Genomic DNA, 25,914 nt, shown 5'->3' with positions numbered 1-25,914 from the left:
GCTACAAAAAATGACAACGACTGGGTGGGTGGAGGGCCTTTTACATGTGCTTTCCCAGGGGCCAATCAGCTTTTCCTTAACAACATTTCTATAATTATCTCTACAAGCAGTGCCCCCTTCTCCCCACCCACAACACATGATGGGTCAGGTGATGGTTTTATGAGTATGAAAATAATGTTACTAATGCTGCAACCCACTTAAACATCTCTGAGATTTTGGATGTGTGTGACAGGGCTGTCTGCTGCCATCATAACAAAACAAAACAAAAACTAATAAATGAACATGTTTATTCATTATCTCTTCAGTTTTAACTTTTGTGGAGGCCAAGAGAATAGATCTGTTCTGCTGGCTTGTGGTGACCAAAAACCTTTTAACATATTTCTCTCTTGTTGCCCACTTGTATTTTCTTCACCCATCGATTACCTTAGTGCAGGTAGATCACTGGTAAAACACAAAACTGCCACATAGTATGTCATAGACATCCATTGTTACAGGCACCAATTCACCTAATCTGCATGCCGCTGGACATGTATGTATTTTGTGCAACATGCTTTTACTGGGTAACAAAGAAGTCCACCATATGGCACACGGACGGTTACACGATTCTGAAAGGTAGTGGTTAGTTATAAGATTTACCTGCACACACACTTTCATGTACATCCGTGGGCAGGTATTACCACAACTTGAGGGCATAAACGCATTCTACGTGTTGTAATCTGTAAACTGTTCTGCTTGACCCTGCAGGTATGCAGTTGCAGTAGCTGACCAGAGAGGTGTATTTATGGTGTCAGAAGGTGTGTGCGTCTTCACCTGAACTAGTCTCAAGCCTGTAATTATGAAAAGGTGAGAGGTGAACCCAGAGACCACTGAATGCAAATTAACAGACCCCCTGTTTACTTGTTAGCCATTTGTAATGAGTGCACATAACCACTCTCACTGTCACAGCTGACTTGTTGAGTCAGTGTCAGTCTAACTATTTCTATCCAATGTCAGTCATTGCATGCATTAGCAAAGGAAAACGTAGCTGCTGCTGTTCTTGTCAGAGTCAAATCAACTCAAAACTATAGGATATGTGATAAGTAGAAAGACATCATGCTTTTAAGGTCACATTACAGGCCATCCAAGTCACGCACAAGCCTGTCAAATGTAAGCAAGAGATGTTTATGGAGTGAAAATATTACACCCTGACACTTAGCCAACATGGACAGACAACTGCAGAGGAATGTTAGTGATTGATCAGTGGTTGTCCTGTGTTTCTCATGGTCGTTAGGGAAAGAGTTGGTCGTTAGGGAAGTAACCGGTGGTTAGGGGATGACCAGGTGTCAGCGGCATGACAGAACCCTCAATTTGGTTTCTGAGGCAGCTGGCCAGGACGGGACAGAGGGACATCAAACAGCCCACAGCTGGAGGAAAAGAGAGGGTAAGGCGAGCGTGAGGACAGAAGAAAATGGATAGGAGAAGAGAAAGGAGGAGAAGAAGAAAAAGAGGGAAATGGAGAGGAGGAAAAATTAATAATAAGGGAATGTAAGAGAGGGAAATCTTTGATTTTGGTGGTGAGCTAAATTTCTGTTGACTGTATTGTTCATTTTCTGTCTTGTATCATTTTGTCTTCCTTTCGTCTTTGATTTTGTTGCGGCCAACCGAGACACACGCACGCACGCACGCACGCACGCACGCACGCACGCACGCACGCACGCACGCACACACACACACACACACACACACACACACAGGGGAACTCTCTAAATCATATAGTTACATACAGTATGGTCGATTCTCAGGAAAGTAAGAGAAAATCCCAAATCTGCATGAGCTCACATTTTACTGCACATTGAAACATATTTTCAATGTACTGTAGCAAACTGCAAGCCAGAGGGTGTTCCCCCCTCTGGGTCCTTTTATAAGATGCGACTCAAGAGAAATGCTTTCTTTTGTTCATGAACATAAAAAAATAGAAAAATAATAAATTGTTGTAATGCTTTTGAGGATAAGTTCTGCTGCAGTCAATGGTTTTAACAGACTGCATGAGGGCCTGAGTGTTTGCCAGTTAAGTTTCACATACTGTATGCAAGCTTCAATACTAGACTGCTTCACAGCAGTTGGGCATGTCAGTGTCTTTTGCTAAATCCCAATAATCGCACCCCTAGCTGATAACCACATCATCTGTATAACACATTGTAGTATTAACATGTAAGTTATCAGTATGATGACATATAAATCTGTATACTGCCAGTGTTTAGGACTCCATGCTTGTACATGTCACTGTTTGAGCATATCAGCGTGTCAAGGAGCTGCATTATCACTTCCAACTGATTAATCAGTCATGGCAGCTATTAAGCTGTCATATTGGAAAACAGACATTGGAGCCCCTACAGCAACTGTCTTGCACAGAATTCCCAGTATTCCCTGACAGACTTTTGGAGGCTCCTACACCGCCTATGTCATAGCTCCGTGACTACTGAGCATTAACTGTACAGGAGCGTCATCTGGCTATACGCCAGATGACTCACATTGACAGACGCAGACTGACACTTAAAGACAGAGGAAACAATTCACTGGTATCACCTCTCTTGCTGCAGCTTTCAACATCCTCACAAGGCTTCACAGCGCTTTGCAGGATCTTAGTCAAACTCGTCTTTCTCACTCAATCGATTCACAGTGCACCGTGGACATTGCATTATGGTGCCTTATCCATGCACATGTAACTCGTTTACCACTCTAGAGTCCACACACAAACATTTGCACCTACACGACCACACACACACACACACACACACACACACAATCACAGAGTCTGAGAAGTTGTGAAATTCTCAGTCCTGGCAAATTCACCCCCATGTTGTGAACAGCTGCGACGTGGATCATCTGGCAATGTACGAGAAATGTGCTTTCTCTGAATTTAATTGTGGTTTCAGCCAGTCAATACAAGCATGAAACAGGTGGGGAAAACATATTATCTTTGCTCCATTGCTCTAATTTTCTCCACAACGTTAAGTTGGAGTCAGGAGTTAAAGTAGTTTCTGATATTTACAACTCATATCTCTCCTCACTCTCCGACGTAAAACAGTGGAAAGTTAAAGAGCCAGGCAAGTTACGCTACGTTGTGTGTTTACAAGGATAAAATAGTCCTGTGCCCAGAACTTAAATGTTCAGCCAGGGGAATATATTGTACCCATATGTGTTTGATCTTCATCAAACCATTTATGTCCAAGCAAATATTACTATAACACCGCTAGATGAAGATGTGGGCAGTGTGCAACTGTGGGGTTTTGACTCCTGGCCAGTGGATTTACTGTAATTCTGAATCAGATTACTCCCCGACATGGTAGTGGGTATCTTTTGGGTGTGAATCACTGTTTAAGGGAAACTGAATCAGTGTAGAAAATAATGGTACTTTCCATGTGTTTTGTTCATGACAAACAGGACATTTGATGAGCTGTGAGCAGACTTCACATTTTTTATGCTCAATCTTGCCATTTCTAACTGTGGTATTTTTCATTTAGGCTTTTTATCCTTGATTTTTTTTTTTTTCCATCGTTGCTCAATTGAAAAGTGGAATAACCCAGAGCAAGTACAAGCCTTATAAAGTAAAAAATAAGAGGTGGGTGGAGGAGTCAGAGACAGATCAAGAATGATGTTTGTCTAAAGCCTCACAATCTTGACAATTTACAGGCAGTGATATTTGTTTTCGTCAGTATTAGAATACACTACAGGAGCCTATCCACATGGCAGAGACACACACACGCACGCACACGCACACACAAACATTTTGAGCTATCACAACATTCATACTGAGGTGCACAATGGGTGTGACCTTAACTTGAAATAACTTTTAAAAAATGTGCCTGCACTTTTTGAACACTTTCTCTCAACATTTCTCCTTACATCCCTCCCAAACTTTGTCTTTTCTCCCTCCCACCCCTCAAGCCAACCCCACCTCACAAACACACACTCCCCCATTAAACATGTGTGTGTATGTGTGTGTGTGAGTGTCCTCCCTCAGTCTCTCCATGGCTGGATTGTGGCAGCAGCTCAGCTCCCTGCAGCAGGGTCGAGCTCTGGCTCTCCTCCACTTCATTTGTCTTCTCTGCCCACCCTCAGGTGCTCTTCCCTGGGATACCAAAGGCAGCCCATCCCCTCCAGAGGTAAGACAGCCACACAGTCACGAAAAGAGCTATAAATGTAACTTATATTCATATGTGGCCACATGAATGCTTGAAGCTGTAATTCAATCGTTTATGCAAGCTTTTTAAGAGCTGTGTCAGTTTTATACAAATGTTGTTTTGTCGTAAAATCAAGTACAAGCAAAATCAAACCAAAAATCTGGCTGAGGGGCATAACTGCATGGCAGCCCACCAGTTTGTTTTAGATTATATCTGTCTTTGCCACTCAGGCTAACTAATCACTAACAGATCAAGCTATTTGAGATGATACATGAAGCATCAAAAGGAGAATAAAAGAGAGGGGCCCATTGAGAAAGACATGACGTGAAAAGAGCAGCAGAGGTAAACTTTAGACTTGCAAAATGGAGATTTGTGCCGAGGAGGAATGGAGAGGAAGACCAGAAAGGTTCCCCAACTCAAACCAACTGTTGGACTGGACTGAGTGAGCTGTGGGATTTCCAGCAAGAGAGAGAAAGAGAGAGAGAAAGTTGGAGAGCAGGATGGATGAGTGAAAATGAGAGAAAAAGAGCAGCAATGTGATCCAGCGGAATTTATGATTGTACTGTTGAAACACATGCCTGTGATGGTGAAAATGTGGTACAGAGAGCATGCATAGAGTGTCCGTACATATAAACAAACGGGCATATACTGTGTTTGTGCCCAGTGGCTCTGTGTGCATAACAGTGTGTGAATGTGTGTGTTGGCAGGGGTATGAAGTGGTGAAGGGGAATTTCTCTTGTACTTTCCTCCGTGTTGGCTACCATAAGATTGCAGAGATCCCTGCAGGAGCACGAAACATCAGCATACAGGAGACAGTTAAGAGCCGGAACTACCTCGGTATACACTCACACGCCATTTACACACACACACACACACACACACACACACACACACACACACACACACACACACACACACACACACACACACACACACACACTCACACAATGTATCTGACAGCATAAGTATTGTCAGCATGACAAACACTACAGTGTTGGGTGAATGTGAATTTTTCTCCAGCTCTGCAGACCGGAACGGGCGTCTCCATCATTAATGGAAACTGGGTAATTGATCGGCCTGGGATCTTTATTGCAGTAGGAACACAGCTGATCTACCAACGACCAAATGAAATCCGCTCCCGCAGAGGAGAATCCATCACTGCACCAGGGCCACTGACTGAGGACCTGCATGTTTATGTGAGATGAAAAATCCCCAAACCCCCTTTTATTTGTCACCTATGAAAATGCACAAATGCATACAGTACAGTAAATAATGCATTGTACTAGAATACAAAAGCAATATTACTGCATACCATGATCTACCTCTCATCTCTCTCTCTGCTCTGTAGTTGATCTACCAGCAACCAGGTCCCAGTGTGTACTATGAATACAGTGTACCCTTACAAAACACACACACGACTCCTGAGCCAGGTACATCCTCTGATGTTCTTCCTCTGGGTGAGTGCACACAATAACACACACATACACACACACACACACACACACACACACACACACACACACAAATCCACTCTTAATATCGTATTAGAGCGCTCCCAAATGTCCACAGTGGCATTTCCACATAGGCCTACCGAACTCTGGTTTGCCCACAGGAATCATAACACATGCTTCTGTTTGCGTCATCATGCAGGGTCATTCGAGTGAAACTTTCCCTTTGAAAATGTGATTAGGATTTTGACAACATTTAATACAAACTGACATCCAAACTTTATTTAGGCAGGAAAACATTTCACAGACACACTGTAATTACTTACTTTAAATAGATCCTCTGATCTTAATCAAGAAACAGCAAATATTCTTAAAATCTCTGCACAACTTCACATGTGGTTTCAAATAAGTGATTAGACCTTCGTGCAGGTTGAAAGAGGGTGGAACCGTGGTGATATTGTATATACATATACAATATTCCTTTCCAGTTTGTACACAACATATCACCATTCTTAAATGTTTTATATTACAAAAGAAGTGAAACAGTATGTGCTCTGCTGGTCACCATCTGAGGTGTTACTGGGGCTCTTTTGCCAACATCCACAATTAGTTTTGATTTTTTCCAGCTGTCAGTAGCTCCTCCATTTGCTTCGCCCATTGCCAGAGTGTAGCATACATCATACAATCATCAGCACCCTTAAAAGTAAATTTTCTTTAGCATGCATGCTGAGTGAGTATAGTTTTCTACCAATGTGGACACAATGCAATGCTTAGACTTAGAGGACAATGGGCTTCATAACAGCCTGTAACACATCTACATGGTCCTGAAAACACATCACCTGTGTGGGTGTGCGAGGTCTTATCTCTCACTTCACTGCCTATCTCCCCTCACATGACTGTGAACATTTTTGTTCCACGACTCAATCTTCCACTTTCTTCTAGCGGAGACTGTAGATCCACCTCACCCAGACGAGAAAGGTCACCAAGGTGACATCACCAACAATGACATAATCAAGGAGACGCCACATCCCAACCAGGTTCCCTCTGACCACGGTGGGAACTCTGAGCCTCAGTCCGCTTACACCTGGACGAAGAGTGGGCACACCGAGTGCACAACAAGCTGTGGCACTGGTGAGAAATCACATATGACACAGAGAAATGGTGCACATACACTTAATAATGCTATCCAATGCTTTCTTTGTTCACATATTTATTCAGTACTTTTGTATTGAGGCTAAATTAGTAATTGGGGCATTGTTTTATGAAAACTTACCAATGCAAAAAGCCCTAAGAAGACCATTCACTGCAGCAAGAAGACACAATGAAATGTTACAGAATCAGATATGACACATATGGATGTAACTTGTGTAAATGTCAACAGTAGATTCCTACAACTACAAGGGTGGGACTGCTTACAAAATATGTGGGCTTTACTGAATGGATAAAAATGGTACTGATTGTCAGTCAAATGTCTGCAGACGAACATAAATTGACTTGCTTAGTCTTTTTTCTGTGTATGTGTGTGTGTGTGTGTGTGTGTGTGTGTGTGTGTGTGTGTGTGTGCACTTGCTAGGCAGGCGTCAGGTGTTCTGGGAGTGTATTGAGAAGGATTCACAGGCAACGGTTCCTGCTGACCACTGTGACCCTGCCCTTAAACCTACAGACCTGGAAGAAGTGTGTAACACCCAGCCCTGCCCTGCATAGTGAGTAACACACACACACACACACACACACACACACACACACACACGGCTAATGTGCCACATTAATTGTGAAACATACACAGAGTAAGACACACACAGACGCACAGTGAATGAGTTCCACGTGGCGCTGTTGACTTTCAGGGTGAAACATTCATCACTCACACCCATTCCAGCAATAAGTCAGTCACCAGTCACAGTCAATCACTCTGACTCACTTTGGTGTGGCTTTGGTTTTCATGTCTTGTGGTAAATACCACTATATCTTACCACTGCCAAGATATAGCAGGGTGTTAGTGTATTGACTGTATGTTTCATTGTGGGTCTGTTAGATATTTCGCCCACAGTGTCGGTGATCCGTGGTGATGATCTGAAATAAATATGTTTCCACTGGGAATACAGCAGCAACAGAGGACTGAAAAACTGAAACTTCAATTCTAACAGATGGACGAGAAACATCAGAACTTGTGCAGCAAATGTTGGCTTCTTTTGCTTGACTCCTGTATGATCTCCCTTTTGAGGAAACAACAGGCTTTCAAATGCACCCTGCTGTCCACATACACAAAAACTGTGGTCACACTGAAGACAAACGGCTGGGACATGCTGGAGGAAAGTCTTTGTAAACTCATGTGTCACTGCATTTTTTTTTGTTTTTTTTGTTGATGGACCGCAAGCTGCTCACCCTCTCCTCTCCTCTCTCTCTCTCTGTCATCTTTTATTGTCTCACAGCTGGGATGTGGGGGAGTGGTCAGAGTGCAGCAGGAAGTGTGGACCAGGCACTCAGCAACGCCAGGTCATCTGCCGCCAGGTCACACATGTCCATGCCGATGGGACGGAGTCATCGGTTACTGTGGCGCCAGAGCTGTGTGGGTCGTCTGATAAGCCAGTGACCAAGTCAACCTGTCAGCTGAAAATTTGTAGCCAGTGGCAGACACGATCTGAGTGGAGCCCAGTGAGAGAACACACAAATACACTCAATTACAATAGAAAATACCATGCTCTCTAGATTTTACATAGTACAGAACAGTCATTTGTACAATACATTCAAAGAATCAGATGTAAACTTCTCATTGTGCAAATGGTGCCCCTCAGAGTTAGAAATATTATTACTATTACATTAACATGTAAGTAACACATTAATTGTATAACTAGTCCAGGAGGAGATCATATTTCAATAACATGGTCACATATTTATATATTAAATCTTAAAGGGATAGTTCAACATTTTGGCAAATTGGCCCATTGCCATAATTGCTATAGTCATAGCAGTAGGTTCGTTACCTTTAATTGTAGGTGTAAGCTATTTTTAGTACAGCGGAGCGCAGCAGCTGGCTGCTCAGAGCTACGCTATGGAGGCGGAATTTCTTGGTTTCCCTCATTAAACTCATCAAATACAAAATCCCAAAACTCCACAGCGCTTTTGTAGACAAGTTGTGAGCTGCACAACCACCACGCTATGAGATAATGACGGAACGATACGAAACGGAGCCGTTTTCGAGGTAAATTCATACAAAACCGCTGATGCGCGTTGCCTTCAGGGACAGTTTTTCAGCAAGCAGTCTCCGTATTTACCCTGTATTTACCTCGAAAACGGCTCCGTTTCGTATCGTTCCGTCATTATCTCATAGCGTGGTGGTTGTGCAGGTCACAACTTGTCTACAAAAGCGCTGTGGAGTTTTGGGATGTGCTATTGACTGCTATGACTATAGCGATTATGGCAATGGGCCAATTTGCCAAAATGTTGAACTATCCCTTTAATAGACTTAATAATGGAATTAAAAAGTACAATATTTTACTATATTGTACAGTGTTTGAGTAAATGTCCTTCATCACAAACTGTTATTCTATGGTCCACTTTTTACTCTGTCCATAAGCAGTTAGTTAGTTAGTTACCTTGTTGGGTAACACTTTACTTGAAGGTCTCATCAGACACTGTCATAAGAGTGACATGTCACAGTCATGAACGTGTCATAAACATTATGTCAATGTCATAACATTGTTATTAAGTGTCATTCAGTTAACCCTAACCCTACAAACCCGGGTGTTATGACATCGACATAATGTTTATGACATGTTCATGACTGTGACATGTCACTCTTATGATGAGACCTTCAAGTAAAGTGTTACCCTTTATTGTCTCCCTTAGGAGAAATATGTTTTGGACACAAGAGAATGTCAAATGTTCACATAAAGCACATCACAAAACATAAAACACAAAACAACCACAAAAGGAAAGAGAAGTAATATGATAATGTAAACCATATCAGATTATTATTACTACTATAACAACTATAACTAACAGCTTTGTAAACGGTCTCCCCCAGTGTTCAGTGCCATGTGGGGTGGGACAGCGCAGCAGGGAGGTGGTGTGTTTGAGTAACCAGGGTGATGTGGAGGACGATGAGGAGTGTAACATGAACCTAAAACCAGACGTACTGCAAAACTGTGACATGGGAGCCTGTGCACGCAGCTGGTTCACCTCCCTCTGGAGCCAACGGGTAACAACACAGCATTACTGAGTGTGTGTGCATGTGTGCATGTGTGTGTGTGTAAAGAAACAAAAATGAAATTATGTTGTTGATCTTGCCATGGCTCTAATTTACCATGTACATGTGTGATACTCCTCAGTGCTCTGCAGAGTGTGGAAGGGGCAACCGAACCCGCTCAGCTGTGTGCCTGATGGATCATGTGAGTGATCTCCCACTGGGCAACTGTGAAGGGGAACGCCCACCAGAAGTGACGTTTTGTGACTCAGGTCCATGCCAAAACCAGCTGGAGTGGTACACAGGACCCTGGGGTCAGGTAATCGACACATATACACACATGCACTCAGAGACACTGTTCAAACAGCATTCATTTAATGCATCAACGTATGTGTTTCGCTTAATTAAGTGTTCTGCAGAGTGCGGGAATGGCACGCAGACTCGGAGCGTGGCTTGTATTTTCAACAACAATGGTCACATGGAGGTGGTGGACCAGTCAAAGTGTTCTGGCCTGCCTGAGCCAATCGTAGCTCAGACCTGCAGACTGAAGCCATGTGGTGTTCAGTGGTACGTCACAGAGTGGAGTGCAGTAAGTGTCCCAAACTACATGTTGTGTCGCAAACTACTTCTACATGCTATGAACCCCTGTTGTAGTGTCTGGCCATACTGAATGAATAAGACAGCCTTCACATAGCCTCTCAATGAGGACATTGTTTCTGGAAACATGGACAGATTTACGAATACCATCTTTTATTGCAAGTGAATTTCAGTTCAGTTATATAGAAGTGAACTGAAACTGCATCTGTTTTTGTGAACTAGTTTTTTAAGCGTATATGACACTACAACACTGGTATTTTTCAGGAAGGTCACCTATAAGGTGAAGATTGAGTGACTCAATCCTGTTATGTCTGCCTCTGCCCCCTCTTTGTATCACCTCAGTGTTCTCGTTCCTGCAATGGCGGCTACCGTGTACGAGAGGTGCGCTGTCTTGCAGACAACATTGCCCTAAGTGACCGGTGTGACTCTGGTTCAACCCCAGAAAGTCGAGAAGAATGCAACACACAACCTTGTGTAGCTGAGATAAGTAAGTCCAATGAGCAGTGGTTTACTAAATCAGGTATATTTGGGGTACACACCAGGGTCAGGGACAATGTCGATGGAGTGAGACATTAATGTCTGTGATGCTGCCATTGTTGAATGTTACCATGGTGAAACTGTTCATCACCTACTGTCACATCCTAAAGGAATGCATCACATGAGGAATACATAAAAGTTACTGGTTTTCGATGACTTATGTCTGGAGAAAACTGCTAAAATTATTAGAAGACATATTTGCAAAAACAAAATAGGGTCAAAATAAGCAAGTGACTTATCAATGCATAATACAACATTTCATTATGCTCAGGTGTAGTGGTGGAACAGAGCTTGTGTGTAAACAAGGATTTATAAGTATGTAATTAATAACCCCTATTATGGGTTATTATTAATGAATGTGACTCATCTGTTCATCGGGCTCTCACTTGCTCTGCAACATTTGGTGAATGGATATACCACTATAGAAACATTGTATTGTGTGGTGGCTCTTTGTCAATTAATAATCCAGGTAAAAACACACAAAGTTGGACTGTATCTGTGTGAAATCACACACAGACAAATCGCATGTAGGCATGTGATGGATTTTATTACAGTTTTTTTTTATTTACTGTAATATGACAGGAACTCTGTACAGATCACTGTCATGCCGGAATCTACAATTCACTTCTCATTTCCACATCAGCAAATGTGTATTTTCAGTTTTAGGGTGAACAGATTAAAATGCACTCTCAGTTCTCTCAGCAGTAAAATGCCTTAGACCTCTCGACACAGCTGCAGTGCTGATGCAGCAGGCTTGGGTTTAGACTTGTGCACTGAGGAACTGAACTTGGAACTGAAACTTAAAACCACTCACTGGATTACATCAATGTATTAGCGAGAATTCATTGTGTGGGATTGGAAGTCATCAGTTTCTGGGAATAATGCCTGTCCTTCTACACATCTACACAATATATTAATTCATTTATGACATATTGCAAAACTTATGAATTTAACAGATGATGTCTTGAGTCACTCCAGCCAAAATCTATCCTTTATCATGACAGATATGTTTTATAATGTAATGTATGTTCTACTGAGACATTAAGACAGAATCAGCTGTACCATTGATTTATTTTTTGTCATTTTTGTCATTCTTTTGGTCTGTTTCTTGCTTGTGTAAGAGGGGTAGATGACTGCTTACATGGCTGACCCGTTTAAATGCTTCTAAATCCAGTTCGGCTTCCAGACAGATGCAATGTAACCTGCCTGCAGTGAGAGGTGCTTTGCTTCCCCTATTTTTTTTATCAGTGTCTTCTTTCTACTTTATTTCTCCTTTGCTTCCTAGATCCATCATGCAGTGACCAGTATCATAACTGTTTGGTGGTGGTTCAAGCCCGACTCTGCATTTACCCTTACTACAGAAGTGTCTGCTGCACCTCCTGCACCCGTGCCGAGAAAACATACCCCAACTCATTTCAAAAGAACCACATCATCAGGTGATACTGGACTGGACACCTTGTTGTGTTTGGAGAGCACTTCAGTGGGTAGAGCATAGTTTAACATTCACTTACTCAGTCTGCAACAGATAAACTGACCAGGTAATCAACTGCCTTCTTTTGTTTTGTGAACATGGCCACACACTCACCACAGCATGAATAGCTACTGCTGTCGAAGTGCTGTTTCATTTGACACAGAACTTCATGGCAATAGTTTGAAACTTAGTCACAAAATTTTCACTTTTGTAAGAATTTCACTTTGAATTGGTTTTGTGTTTTCATACTGGACTGGTCACAGTTGGTGATCTACTTATGTTAAATATTTATTCTTAATAAAAAAGTGTATAACCTCTGGTGATCAGCTTTGCTTATTGTATTATTGCAGGGGGTATCCAAATTATTTGAATCATCAAACTGCCTCAGAGGTCCTGCCAAATACTCACGTGGAAACACACACGCTTCTTTGTTCTTTGTGCAGTAAAAAAACATAATTAATTAATTCATTATTTGATCAAAGTACAAAGCCATACAAGTCATACAAGTGCAGCTGACTTCAATGGCCTAAGAAACCTAAAAAGTCTTTGTCTTATGATCAGTAATTAAATCAAGAGACACTTAAATGGATGGTCTGGATGGCAAATTGAATCAATAAATAAAACATATGGACATTTTAACCACATCTGGCTACTCTACAGGAACCATATTAGTGTTTTCTGTTTGTTACACAGACCCACTGCAGCCCATACCCTAGTGAAAATATACCTGCATTTATTTAGGCTTCACACCCCTACTCAAACTTAAAATTAGATGAGCTGATCTGCCAGAAATCCGTCCATAGTGTCTGTAATCACAGTAAGAAGGGTTGAAACGCTGCCAACGACAAAGCATTGTAAAGAACTTTTGCAACCATCATTGGCCCCAGATAATAGGCTACTGTTAGTTAGTACAAGATTTACATGTCAATGGGTTATATTAGGTTTAGGTTTAAGTTGAGACAACAGTTATGTATGTTGTCTGATCTGGTAAAAGGTCTCTTTTCCATAACATGATTTAAACATGACACGTTACACATGAGCTCTGAAACACACAAAGTATTATTTGTTCACTTTTGCTAACCTGAATTATTTCAGGTTTTTAAAAACAATTTCTTTTTTTGCTTGGAGTTGGCTGAGAAATAACCATTCCCATGTATTCATGCCAAATATGGAGCTACAGCTTATCTTAAAATAAAGACTAGCAAGCAGCTGTTATCCAGAGGTAATAAACTTCATACATCGGGACATTGATAACATGGAATTTGTAAAATGAGTAGTTGTGGTTTGACAGGGAGTTTATTAGTCAAACCAAATAGGCTCCAGTGATATCTTGGAAAATTCAGACAAATAATTTATGCAGTATCAGAATCATCAAAGCTAACTGACGCCTATCTATTATTAACCTTTAATTACTGATGTGTTTGATTGTAGACTAAAACGTATTTTACTGTTGATCTGGTTGAGATGGATTCAATGTTTAGTTTTCTTTAGGAAGCTTAATCTAACAATGATTCATATTTTATCATCTCATCAGATGTTTTGTATGTAAAATCTGAATTTGTTAAGTAAAAAAAAGGAAAAAAGGGGGGACTCAAAATGAGCAAAACTAAAAGCTAAATAAAAGCATAGAGCTGGTTGCTTTTGTTGACTGAGAGGAGACACACCACACAGTGAAAAAAACAGTAGTTCTGCTTTGAATGTGAACATTTACTTGAATGAAATGTTGAAGAGATGCTTAACTAGCTTGAGACAGTGAGAGTTTTCTCCTTCAATGCCCGTCTTCTAAAAACATGGTGTACCTGTTCATAGTGCACACAAACAACTATTCAGTCAAAAAGATCACTTTAGCTTTGTACTCATTCAAGATAGTAATACCATTGCTTTAATGGGACAGCTGGGCTGACAGCATGTAAAAGGCCATAATTCAATCACGAGAACTTAAAGCACAAAAATAAACAGTAAATGAACACCAATGACAATGCACATTGCATTCTCTGTTTCTCAAAAAAAAAAAAAGAAAAGCATGGGGACCAAGACTCTTTTACATACACACTCTCCCATCTTGTAGCTATACAAAATCTTCAGTAATGTTCCCGTGTTGCTCCGGAGTCTGTGTCTGTGGATGCAAGGCTGCACTGGTAGGTCAATGATAGTGGGCTGTTGAGGATGTGTGACAGGAAAATATCTTTAGGGTGAGCCTGGGCCTTTGGCATGGAGGGATGCAGGGTCCACATTCACCAATAATATCCACGTCTGTCTTGAAAAAAATTGCTTGGACGCCATTCCCCCGAAAACATTCAAGGCTCTCTTACCATGCTGATAAACCTTAACCCATCTATATATATATATATATTTATATGTATATATTCTTCTTTTTTTAACTCATTGACACCATGCTGGATTTTTTGTGAACAGAAATGTCAGCCACTTGTCTTTTTTGCTTGTTTTTTTTTTCTCTTGATAGCTCTTTTTTTTTGCGTTGTCCTTGGCATTGGGTACCAGACAGTAAGACGTTAATGTCGCTGTTACTGAAGAGTTTAACGATAAGCTCTCTAAAAACATCACCACATTACCCACCCATCCATACCTCCCTCCCTTACCCTCCCTCTCCCCTCCCCATCCTAAAATCGAACAGTCACCATTTACACAAGTCAGTTCTGAAAATACAATGGCAAGTGATATTTTCCACTAAAGTTTCATTGTGAACAACAAAAAATATATTTCACTCCCCATCTGATTTGTTCAGCTTATCAAATGCAATAACTGGTTTTGTTTTCTCTGTAGCATCGTACCAACATTCGCTGATTTCAATATTGTAGAAGTTTTACAAAGACATAAATATAGTAGGATACAATACAGTAAAAAATACAAAATAAAGTTGATATAGTTTTTTCTTAAATGATAATTTACCAGAGGCAAACCCAGAAACGGATCTTTGACATTAGGCAAAAAACACTAGAATTACCCCCTGAGGTCAAATGATAAAAGAATAGCCATGTCTCAAACCAGAGCTTAGTCCCGGATAACTCACTACTTGTATGTTATTGATAAGTAGTGTACTATGTACAGGACTATAGGCAAAATGTGGGTGTCCTGTGTGGCACATAGTCAGTGTGTACTATGCAAGTGCACTAGTTTTTTTTGGGTGTTATTACTATACTAGCGAGACATTAAGCTAAGGAAAACTTGAAGGCACAATTATCTGAGGCAGAACATGCCTCGAGAACCAAACACAACAGTTGTGGTATCAAGGAGTAAGATTCAAACAGGGAAAGAACAAAAGGGGAAATAAATCGGTTTACAGTTTCAGGTATGGTTTAGGTCTGAGAACGACGAGGCAGTGAATCAAGTTAAGGCCAAATTACTTAAGATCGTCCACCAATCAGAACGGTCCGACAGTAAAAATGATGTTAGACCTGACAAATCACACAGATTTGCATTACGATATCAGTTTTTCTACCAGAACTCTTTTCAATATTTTGTCATAGCCTGGCTCGCTACATAGATATTTCTTCTCAAGGTTAAGTCAATTATATTAAACAGCTTTTTTTTGCTCTTCTTTCAGAGGTTGTTATAATGCACACTAATGTATAAATGTATGTTACAAGAATATACATGGGCTTCAGTCATAATATTTCACGAAGGAGTACATCCAAGCATTCAAGGTGAGGACTTTGGCTTTGAAAAGTTAGTCTACATATGCACAAATATGAAACACATGTAGAAAATGCACCATAGAAAAAAAAGGACATGGAAAATAAAAGTAAAAACAGAAATGGACTAAATGGCTCACACACTGATCAACTATCACTTACGGCCACATGCTCACACAGAACCATTTCCTCTCAAAAAAATGAGAACACAAAAGGAGAAAAAAAAAAGTTTTCAAGTTTCACCCTTTCATACCCCTCACATTTTATCTGCGATCGCAGAGTTGTTAGGGGTTGAAAAGGAACAAGAAATACAAAGAGGAAAAGAGATTGGGGGTTGGAGGGCTTTAAGGGGTAAAGTTCAAGTTTGTCATTCCTCATGTGCAAGTCAATATAAAAATGCTACAACTCTTACAACGCTCTTGTCAACAAGACAGGTTCAGGGCAGGCCAAGTTCCCCTGTAGTTTGCTAAATAAAAAGGGGCTCGGAAATTGGCAGGACAGCTTGCTCAAATCAGTGATGCAACGTGCAGTCTCCACTCCCTGTATTTTTTTTTTCCAAAGCTCTTCACCTCCTCTGTCCATTCACACGTGTAAAGGAAGAGCAAATGTGGGAGTCTGTGTGGTTACATCAAGAGCCAAAACAAGATCTCAATCCTTTGTCTCTTAGAGCGGAAGAGTCATCTCCTTCCTCTACTCTGACATGTCATTCCTCAGTCTTTCGTTCCTATGACTTCGGTTAAGATTGGCTATCCCATTCGTCTAGTTATGCTTCCATGTGTCCCTCACTCGCTGTCAGTCTCTAGGTCTGAGTCAGACCACTGCACTGGGCTCAGTTTCCCATGGCGCTGGGCATACTCGATGACTGCCGTGTAACAGAAGTAGTACTGGTCCCAGGTCTGGATGCTGAAAGCCCTCTGAGTACGCATCCGCCGCACCGTCTGACGGACATCTATTGTGCCGATGTCCTCCAGCCGGGACAGGCAGATATCCAGTGTACAGAATGTGCCTATAACAGAGAGCAGGCAAGAGACGCAAGGCAGAGAAGTTACACAAGGTTACAAGAGATATACAACAACGAGGGGTGGGGGGGGGGGGACTTGATGACTTGCCCTCCTACTCTATAAGTCAGGGTCACCTATGTAGTACTGGAACGTGTCTGTTTTTCCTTCAAGCTGTCTGAAATCTTAGTAGCACAGATTTGACAATGTGTTGAGGCCACTAACCTACCTTGAATAACATTCTCAGTTGCTAAAATCTGTCTTGCCGAATGTTCTTTTTTTTTTTTAACAGTAACCCCATTTCTAGATTCTGTCTGTATAACAAGAAACAACTACATGACTTAAAGACCTATGGTGGATTAAAGTGTACTTAAGACGGTCGTTTTGCCCCTTGTCCAAGTGGCTTCTGATAAGGGACACTTGGATAAGGGGCAAAACGTCCTCAAAGACAAAAACAAAAAGTCCAGTTGACTTGATTCAACTGCCTAGAGATGTACTTAAGACAGTGACCACTAAATGGCTGATGAGTAATTTGAGCTCAACTATACATTGAATCATATTGTACAACCTATAATATGATGTTTACCTGTGCGGCCAATGCCAGCACTGCAGTGCACAACCACAGGGGGGCCTCCTGGGGGCCCCGTCCAGCTGGATCCCAGGCTCTGAACTGCAGCATCCCTCCTTTGAAGGACGTGCTCACGGAAGTCCAGCATAGCAGAAGCACTCTTGGGCACCCCGAAGTCTGGCCAGCTGACATAGAGGTAGTGGCACACCTCCCGTTTCTCTCCAGACTAAAGAAGGTTCATACAGGTTGTTGTAGAAGAAGAATAGAGTTCGACTTTAGGCTCATTCTTTTCAACTGGCATGTGCGAGCCTGTGGGACAATCTTCACGCCAAGTATTTTTTGGCAGATTATATCAAACTGCGATTTTACAAAGAGTCCTCCAAGAAAAGTAATCCCACAATCTTAAATCATCAAAGTCAGATCAAGTTATTTACATTCTTAAAGCCGTCAAAGAATCTTCAAATCTCAAATTAACAGTCCTAGTTTATGAATTTCCCGGCACTAACATGGTAGCCATGACCTACCTGTGTGTTGTAGAGTTCAAGATGGGAGAGTTTGAAGTCCTGGAACACCTGAACATGTGTGTTCTTGACAAAGAAGTGTCCATGATGGTCAGTCCTGCCCTCCTCCAGAGGCCAGTACTGACCACACTTGACACGTCCACGCTCCACGACCCTGAGACGCACAAGACAAGTCAAACATTTTAATCTCATCTTCACCTGATCATGTTATTGGTTACTCTATGTAAGTATGCTCTGTGCATCTCAAAAGCCAGGCAGACACTGTTTCAATCTCCTGCAACCTCTATGCCCACACTGTATTGATCAGCACACTGCCACAAACACGCGCACTCGCACCGAACCCCTGGGGTAACCAATTATGGGTTAAATCAGACTTGATGCAGTAAGTGTTTGCTTGGCTCAAATCATAACACGCTTTCGAAATAAGATGTAAATAAGCCTCACCTGGTGGTCATGACAATGATAAGTACCATCTGTTCCCACACCATGCGCCAGAAGTCACCAAAAGTTTTTGGCAAAGGACCTGAGGAACACAAAAGTCAGTCAGGTCACATTAACACCATCTTGTTCCCTGCTGAGGTTTAAGAGGAGCTCAGTAGGGTTGGAGTAGAAAAAGTCGTGCATGAAGGACTATATAAGGATAATTAAAAGTGTGTTTCAGCAGCTGCTCACCCTGAGTTGCGATGTAAGCATTGCTCCTCTTGTACCCATCCATGAAACTGGCATTAATGTAATCGGATGTCTGCAAAAACACACAAAGGAGGTGGGCTGAGTCTGGCTACTTGGTGTTAGGACTGTTTCATGTGGGATGCTCAGCGTTAGTATCATTAGATTGGTGCTGACATGTTTATAACAACACTGTAGCTTTGTCTTCTATGGAAAATTAGATTTTGCGCCTGTGACTTACTTGCAGTAAACATTTAACATTTCGATTTGAGTCATATAAAAATGTTATCATATACAATGCATTATGAATCCAGAGCGGATTCGTACAATCTTCAGTTTCTTGATTTAACGAGACTCGGTCAGTTGCCAATCCCAGCATTTGTTCGAGAGCCAAACCACCTTTTTTAATTCTTCTAAAGGATTTTTTACAACATGGGTCTTATATTTATAGTTTTATCCAGTATAACACAGTGCTCCTTTTACAAAAATAAGAGCAAGGTTGCCAAAAACAGGCCTTTCCTTTTAACCACATGAAAGCCACTGTGTATGATACTGCCAAGGGCTCCATTTTCAAATCACACATATCAGATGCAGCAGACAAATACAAAATCGAAAACATCATAAACAACAGACTCAGTTGTTGACACGCAAATGTTGTCTTGAATATCTTGAAATCTAACGTAACTGCAAATCAAGCGTCCACATTCAGGTCTAAAGCCCATCTTTTACTGATCACTTCAGTGTTGACTACTCATTAATACTCATTCAAAGTATGCAACATATAACATTATAATGTCATGTAATTTGTGTGAATGAATATGACAGATGTTAGCAACACTGTCACATAATTTCACAGCAAAAATGGACAACAATCACCTTTCATCAACAAAGTCATGAGGGGATATTTGTCAAACGTATGTAGAAAATAAATACACAGGAAAAACTGAAGCTTCATTTATTGATAATTACCTCATCCGCGTCATCAGGCAGCTGGCAGAGTCGAACTCGTGACTGGTCCAGGCAGAGAACATCACTGTACCTGTTCTTTATCTGATTGGATAATTTCCTGTAAAAGCAGATTTGTTTTGTTAAGAAATATGACCGACTGAAATACTGATCTGCCACATTTTCATCTACCTTGTAAGAGATTGAGAAAATCAAGGGAGATACTACAAGAAAGACAGAAGCTCAAGGGGAAAGAAGGGAGGCCGATAGGTAGAACATTATCTCTTACTTGGAGTAGTCAAAGGTGCCTGCTGGTGGCTCCTTGCGGATCTCCTCGTACTCCTGATAGATTCCTTTTTTCTTCTTCCTCTTCACGTGCTCCACCAGCTCATGCACCGTCATACCTCCCTGCTCTGGCATGTGAACAGACACCTCCATGCAGCGGTCCTCCTCATCAGGATCCCAGGATGAAGACAGGGGCGGGGACTGAGAGGAAGGCTGGTGGGGTGGACGAGGCAGAGATTTCTGGGGTAACGGAGGCACCCCTTCCTCCTCGTCCTCGTCCTCCGCACCCTCCTCCTCCTCGTCCTCCTCTTTGACGCCCTCATTTTGAGGTTTATGGGCAGAGTCTGTTGTCTTGCTGTACGCCACGTCCCCATCACCCTTATGGGAAAGTGGTGTGTCGGGAGGCGTGTCTGACTGGGGAGGGGCTTGGCGGCCACGACCGTTCATGTTAGCATTGAGGCTGGCCGGCTGGCTGGCTTCGCTCACAGCCGAGCCGTTCCAGTGTTGGTGGTTCCCCTGTGGCCTGTTTGCAGCAGAATGTGGACTCTGCTGGTACTGGTCTAGGCCTCGAGTCCTGCCCTCCACCACACCGCAGTGGTTGTGTGGGTTAGCATTGCTATCGTCGTAGCAGTTAGAGTTAGCCACAGCTAGCTCGGGACCTAACTGCGTATTTATATGGGTGTGGGACAGTGTAGCGCCTGCGCCTGTGTTGCCACACTCCAAGCTGTAAGAGCGTAGCAGGCTTCCCACGCAGTCATGTGTGTCATGTTCTTGTGTGTCACCCTGAACAGTGTTTGTGTGAATGTTAACACAGGACTGGATCCAAGCGATGTGGCTATACTGGGATGTCCCACCCAGGTGCTCAGGAAGGGAGGACACTGGGATATGACTGGCCAACTCATGAGCTTTCACCGTGCACACCTGGTGACAGCAGAAAGAAGAAAACACACATCAAACAACAAATAACAAACGCATTGCACATTATGACATTTATCCCTGATAAAAACAGACATACATACCCTTTCTCTCAGCTTCTCACGCACAAAAAGGCGGAGGACCGCAAAAGGAGCTCGAAACCAAAGAGGTGATGACACAATGAAGACGCATTTTAGACGGGCTGGGAATGCGCCCTGCGAAACACAAGCATCAGACAGACAAATCCATGTCAACGTTTTTCATTCCCAAGAGAGCTTTTTAAAGCCAAAAAACAATGAAGAATGTTCTTTATATTTACCTTGAGCAAATTGAGGATCTTGACACAGAGGTCGTAATCAAAATTGCCATAGCTGGAGTTGGTCATGTCGTAGATAAATATGAGTCCGTCTCTTTGAGTTTGTAAACTAAAGAATAATTAAGAAGATTTTCATATTAAATGCAGAGGTGGAGCATCACAGAGGCTTGACAAAAGGTTAATTTTATACAAAACACCAAGACAATGGTCATTATAATTGATAATTTGTTTCTTTTCTAACCAGGTGTTTAAAGGAAAACAAACAACAAAAATATACACACAAAACTAAAGAGATCCTGGCACTGCTAATTATTAGCAAGAACTCAAAAACTGAAACTGACAAAGGCTAACATGAAACAGACAGTGAAAGAAATGAACAGTGACTGAGGAACAGATGTGGCCCAACACCAAAGTTTAATGCAGAAGGAAGAGAGAAAAAAAACAGTTTGTGCAAATAGCTAAGGTTTGTGTATCACCTCTCTATGGCTTTGTCCAGCTGATAGATGATGGCCTGAAGCACAGCTTTGTGGGTGGTGACGTCTGGCCGATGGAGACGAGCAGTGAAGAGCGCTAGAGCAGCACCCTTTGCATCTCGGCCAGGCTGGTAGGGACATTTACAGGCTATCATATACATCTATGCAAATTCACTCTGCTTCCCTGCCATGTTATCTGTGAGAGGTAGTTTTAGTCTGACTGAGGTTTGATCATTGACATTGTATTCTCTGACAGTGCAAATATATATTCTTTATATCCAATTATGTATTTGCTTAATGGTTATCTCTAGTTCTTTTGTGCCAATTAGTAACTTTACTACTTACCAGGACTGTAAATTTGCCACTCAGCAGCTCAGAGCGTAGAGGCTCCTCGTCAGGGTTGATATTGATGATGTCCTCTTTGATCCTTGTGTTCTAATGTCAATAAAAGATGGCAGAGCAGAAAGAAAGCAGGCTTTAGTTGTGTGTGCTAAAAGCCTTTTTTTAATCCCAGACTGTGCCTTAAGGAGTTATGCTGTTCTGTCAATCCATACAGTAATTCCAACGAGTACAACCTCAAAAATGACAGGGCCTAACACAGTATAACAGGACATAGTTATTGCAAGCATACATGTTGCTACAGACTTCTACACATCACACTTTCAGTCAAATCTTTTACACCGTCAAATGACCCTTAATAAAAGTTTTCTGTGTATTGTAAATGGTAAACTATGTAGTTGTCAAACAAGATTATTATGAATTTTAAATATTGAGTGATGTAGTACGCTACTAATGTCATTTTTTGCTAACTATATACTCTAAAAAACCTTAGGTAAAGGTCAAGCAACTGCATCACTCTGTCTCCCTTCCATTATTATAAAAACGTATCACATATGTGCACATGTGTAAATGTGTACACCTGCAAACAGGCCTGGATCTCATTTGGCAACTCTGACGCATGTTGATTATAAAAACTAACTAACTAACAGTTATTTTGGTTGTGTCACCAATCGAAGCACGACGTACCTTGTATGCTTGGAAGAGGTCGATGGCTCTGGAGACGTCAAATTTGCGGGCCATCAGAAACTTTACAGCGGTAGGTTGGGAGACGAACACAGCGCTGTGAGGCTGCTCCCTGCTACGCACCTCACCCAGGAACTCCTCCACAGCCTGGGGGACGAGAGGGAGAAGATGAGGGGGAAAAGGGTGAGGCATCAGTATGTGAAGAGGGATTAAAGCAGAAAAACTGAAATTGAACAACCAAAGGAACGGAGACTTAAAAACACAACAATAGCTGAGAATCTAGAGGGATCGAGCAACAGGAAAGAAACACTGAGAAATAATGGGGATGACAACTGGCAGGACAAAGAGAAGACAGAAAACTGTCAGCCCCCTCAGCTTGGTAGCTCTTTCTCTGCCAAAGTCACAATAATTCAGATACAGATGGCAGCAGCAGACTTGCTCCTCGAAGATGAGTGCAGTCGTATGCCAGGAGACAACAGTTCGGCTGTTTCCACCCAAGTGGGCTGCATCTGTCCTCTATATATTTGAAACCAGCAAGGGGAGAGTTGCTGAATGGGTACAACAGATTACTTCATTAGCTATTTACAAACCCTGAATCTACTTTCTCATAGGACAAGACTAAAAAAAAGAGGATGCGAAGAATTAAACCAAATACACGGCTTCCCTATGAGTTGTTTGGCAGACTTGGTAAGTCATCCACATCCTGATGAATCTCATGATCAGTTTTGTTATTAGATGATGGCCTAAACAATAGACACATTCATTAAATACATAACATTTGCTGTGTGAAGAAGCAACTCTGCTCCCCTTTTTCCTGAATGTGAGTGCAAGATAGATAGGTGTGTTATATCAGTAGAGGTGGTCTGTCTTTACACTGATGTGAACTAAATTTTATCCAGTGACAACTGGATTTTGTTGAAGATTTCTAGGCAAGGATTAAGTGCTAGCTGAGTTAACACTGTGACTGGATGAATATTGTAATAATTGTGTATGGCTGCATACACATTCAATAAATATATCCAATACCTTGGGCTGTCATTTTGATTGAGGCAAAGGAGGCAAAGGAGATACCACAGCCACTAATGACACCCTGAAAGGGTACAGTGTCAAATGTGCATCACACATTTTGTAACGATTGTTTTATTGAGTAATTGAGGGGATCGTCCCTTTAAAGTTTTGTTGCTCTACCACAACCCCTCCCAATTAAAATTTTCACATTTGTGACTAAATCACACCTCTATATCTTGATGCCGTTATTTACACTGTGACAGGACACCCGCACAAGGATAAGGGTGCTAGCCTTGGTGCGACTAGACGAGGCAAGTCGCCAGACACGACAAACAGCATGTACTCAAATTGTCCTCATGGTCGTTAATCGTTTTACGTTACTGGGTCTGGGAAAGTGACGCTGAGCCATCGAGACCCAACTCGACAAATGAAATCAGGGGAACAGTGATAGCGCGTCCCGTTACTTTGCTAACTGATCGGTTAACCTTGTGAATACTTGATTAAGATAAAAACAAGTAGCCATAAAACGAAGCTGTCACGACAATCGCGGAGTGGTACTCGATGTTTGCCATCAGTGTCAGGGCCCACCCCTTTACTAGAAAGTGATGGCAACAACAATGCTAGGAACCGGAGGATCGCTTCTGTGAATTCTCGACCGTAAATCTGATAGGCAGGACACCGCTGCTAGCTTGTGGGCTCACAGCAAACACTCGCGTTGTAGCAATGATGAGACCCATGACCATGGCCTGTTTTTCTTCTGTGTCAGGATACATAACGATAACAGAAATTTTACTCAATCATTGATTGGTCGTATTCAACATTCACGTATCGTGCAGCATAATTAATAACGTCTTGCAATGTAGCTGTCGAGGAAATTCCCTGCAAGTCAACAATAGCTATTAGCATCAGCTAGCGGCTAGGTTACATGTGGTGCCTGGATGGTTAACGGTCGCGTTGAAGACAGTAGAAGCACTGTGTGTCTGAGGCTGTGTATACGTATGGATGGACCGCTAGGTAACATAAGCGATATGAACATGTCTGCAGAGTCCGTGTAAAACGGGGTTGTTGGGTGAAACGTAGATTCGTGATAAACAGCCGCCGGCTAAGTGGTCCCTACTACTAACGCACAGCGGCTAAGTTACTACCAAACGCCATCATGCTAACACACATGCTAACTGCTGTCAGTCACACCGGAGTCGGGCTGCGAACGGGCCAGCGCTGTTTGACTAGACCGCATCGTTCCCGGTTTCTGTCACCGTGACAAGATATATGGACAAATCGCTGGGTAGACAAGAGATCGAATGCGGCGTGTGTAAATACTGAACATTGTGAGGGATAAGGGGGAAAAAATGCGTTAAAGAGACCCCTTACCAGCTGCTCCTGAGCTGTCAGGGCTTCCGCCATCTTGAAGCCTCCGCAACGTCGCAGCAGCGGGCGCGCCCACCAGCCGCTCGCTCGCTTGCTGCTCACGCCAGAGCGGACCGAGACCGATGCCCCGCCCACATCCAATCACTTTACTACACACTCCGTTTATCTTCTAAACTGTGAACAAAGATGATTCAAAGATGAATAAACACACATCACTGCTCTTTATTTGCCATTATTAGGGAAGAGTTTGATTTTTTCTTGTGTCTAAAAACGAAATGAAAAGATAAATAAAATTTTATCAGCACATTCTCAAAGAGTATGGACTGTACTCTTTTTGTTAACACCATTCAGATTTCATGAACAAATTTATCTCGACTGCTTATCACTGACTTGTGAGTTTAATGACAGTTGTTCGTAAACTATTTTATCTAGTTCGCTGTAGTTCATAAATTGAATATTTTAATTGTTTCTCGCCAATACACTCTATTAACCATAGGCCTATCAACCACATTGTTTTCACCATAAACAGATAATTCAAATGATATTATTTATATAAATATTTAATTTATGAATGATTTATTTATAATGATTTAGTAGGCCTATTTCTTTCGGTAGTATTAGTAGCCTTATTATTATTAAGCAAAGATACTCTATTTTCTGTCGTCTTTTGGTTGTTGTAGTAGTGGTAGTAGGAGCAGCAGTAGTTGTACTACCATGGGAACCTTCGTATGCGAGCATTTGTTCCGTCGAACTGTTTTTGTGTAACACCAGGGCGG

General features: G+C 41.9%; 2 protein-coding genes across 4 annotated transcripts; one reads left to right on the top strand and one right to left on the bottom strand.

The window, feature by feature from the left end:
- Positions 1 to 741: 741 nt before the first annotated feature.
- On the top strand, positions 742 to 12,715 carry adamtsl7 (ADAMTS-like 7). Of its 2 annotated transcripts, XM_085777362.1 has the most exons (14): positions 742 to 843; positions 1,271 to 1,420; positions 4,102 to 4,145; positions 4,871 to 5,000; positions 5,184 to 5,359; positions 5,512 to 5,620; positions 6,554 to 6,742; positions 7,185 to 7,314; positions 8,041 to 8,263; positions 9,636 to 9,809; positions 9,940 to 10,113; positions 10,204 to 10,383; positions 10,734 to 10,878; positions 12,214 to 12,520. In XM_085777362.1, exons 2-14 carry the CDS (start codon positions 1,312 to 1,314, stop codon positions 12,366 to 12,368), a joined length of 1,938 nt encoding a protein of 645 aa, XP_085633488.1. In that variant the 5' UTR covers positions 742 to 843; positions 1,271 to 1,311; the 3' UTR covers positions 12,369 to 12,520. The 2 variants fall into 2 exon arrangements, with proteins under 2 accessions (XP_085633488.1, XP_085633497.1); XM_085777371.1 differs by lacking the exons at positions 742 to 843; positions 1,271 to 1,420 and having other exon boundaries at positions 3,882 to 4,145; positions 12,214 to 12,715.
- A 1,543-nt stretch (positions 12,716 to 14,258) lies between these two features.
- Positions 14,259 to 25,196, bottom strand: ptpn9b (protein tyrosine phosphatase non-receptor type 9b). 2 transcript variants are annotated; one of them, XM_085777336.1, is made up of 13 exons: positions 25,142 to 25,196; positions 22,766 to 22,909; positions 22,085 to 22,174; positions 21,743 to 21,867; positions 21,270 to 21,375; positions 21,055 to 21,165; positions 20,040 to 20,956; positions 19,775 to 19,871; positions 18,812 to 18,881; positions 18,584 to 18,662; positions 18,143 to 18,293; positions 17,637 to 17,844; positions 14,259 to 17,058 (listed from the first exon to the last, which is right to left on the bottom strand). In XM_085777336.1, exons 1-13 carry the CDS (start codon positions 25,172 to 25,174, stop codon positions 16,835 to 16,837), a joined length of 2,355 nt encoding a protein of 784 aa, XP_085633462.1. In that variant the 5' UTR covers positions 25,175 to 25,196; the 3' UTR covers positions 14,259 to 16,834. The 2 variants fall into 2 exon arrangements, with proteins under 2 accessions (XP_085633462.1, XP_085633471.1); XM_085777345.1 differs by lacking the exon at positions 18,584 to 18,662 and having other exon boundaries at positions 14,766 to 17,058.
- Between the last annotated feature and the right edge of the window lie 718 nt (positions 25,197 to 25,914).

This window comes from Trachurus japonicus, chromosome 1 (genome assembly GCF_045865225.1).
Source record: "Trachurus japonicus isolate A0001 chromosome 1, Traja_1.0".
Classification (NCBI taxonomy): domain Eukaryota; kingdom Metazoa; phylum Chordata; class Actinopteri; order Carangiformes; family Carangidae; genus Trachurus; species Trachurus japonicus.
Note: the sequence above shows the minus strand (reverse complement) of the source record. Positions and strands in the feature narration are given on the sequence as shown.

Bases quoted from the DNA above. Each gene is read 5' to 3' on its own strand.
- ptpn9b (XM_085777336.1), bottom strand. From the start codon at position 25,174: ATGGCGGAAGCCCTGACAGCTCAGGAGCAGCTG. The intron at 21,376-21,742 runs GTGATACACAAA...ATTATTCTTTAG, and splicing joins CTGGACAAAGCCATAGAGAG to TTTACAAACTCAAAGAGACG. The intron at 20,957-21,054 runs GTATGTATGTCT...TGCTGTCACCAG, and splicing joins GTGAGAAGCTGAGAGAAAGG to GTGTGCACGGTGAAAGCTCA.
- adamtsl7 (XM_085777362.1), top strand. From the start codon at position 1,312: ATGACCAGGTGTCAGCGGCATGACAGAACCCTCAATTTGGTTTCTGAG. The intron at 1,421-4,101 runs GTAAGGCGAGCG...GCCCACCCTCAG, and splicing joins CAGCTGGAGGAAAAGAGAGG to GTGCTCTTCCCTGGGATACC. The intron at 10,879-12,213 runs GTAAGTCCAATG...TTTGCTTCCTAG, and splicing joins ACCTTGTGTAGCTGAGATAA to ATCCATCATGCAGTGACCAG.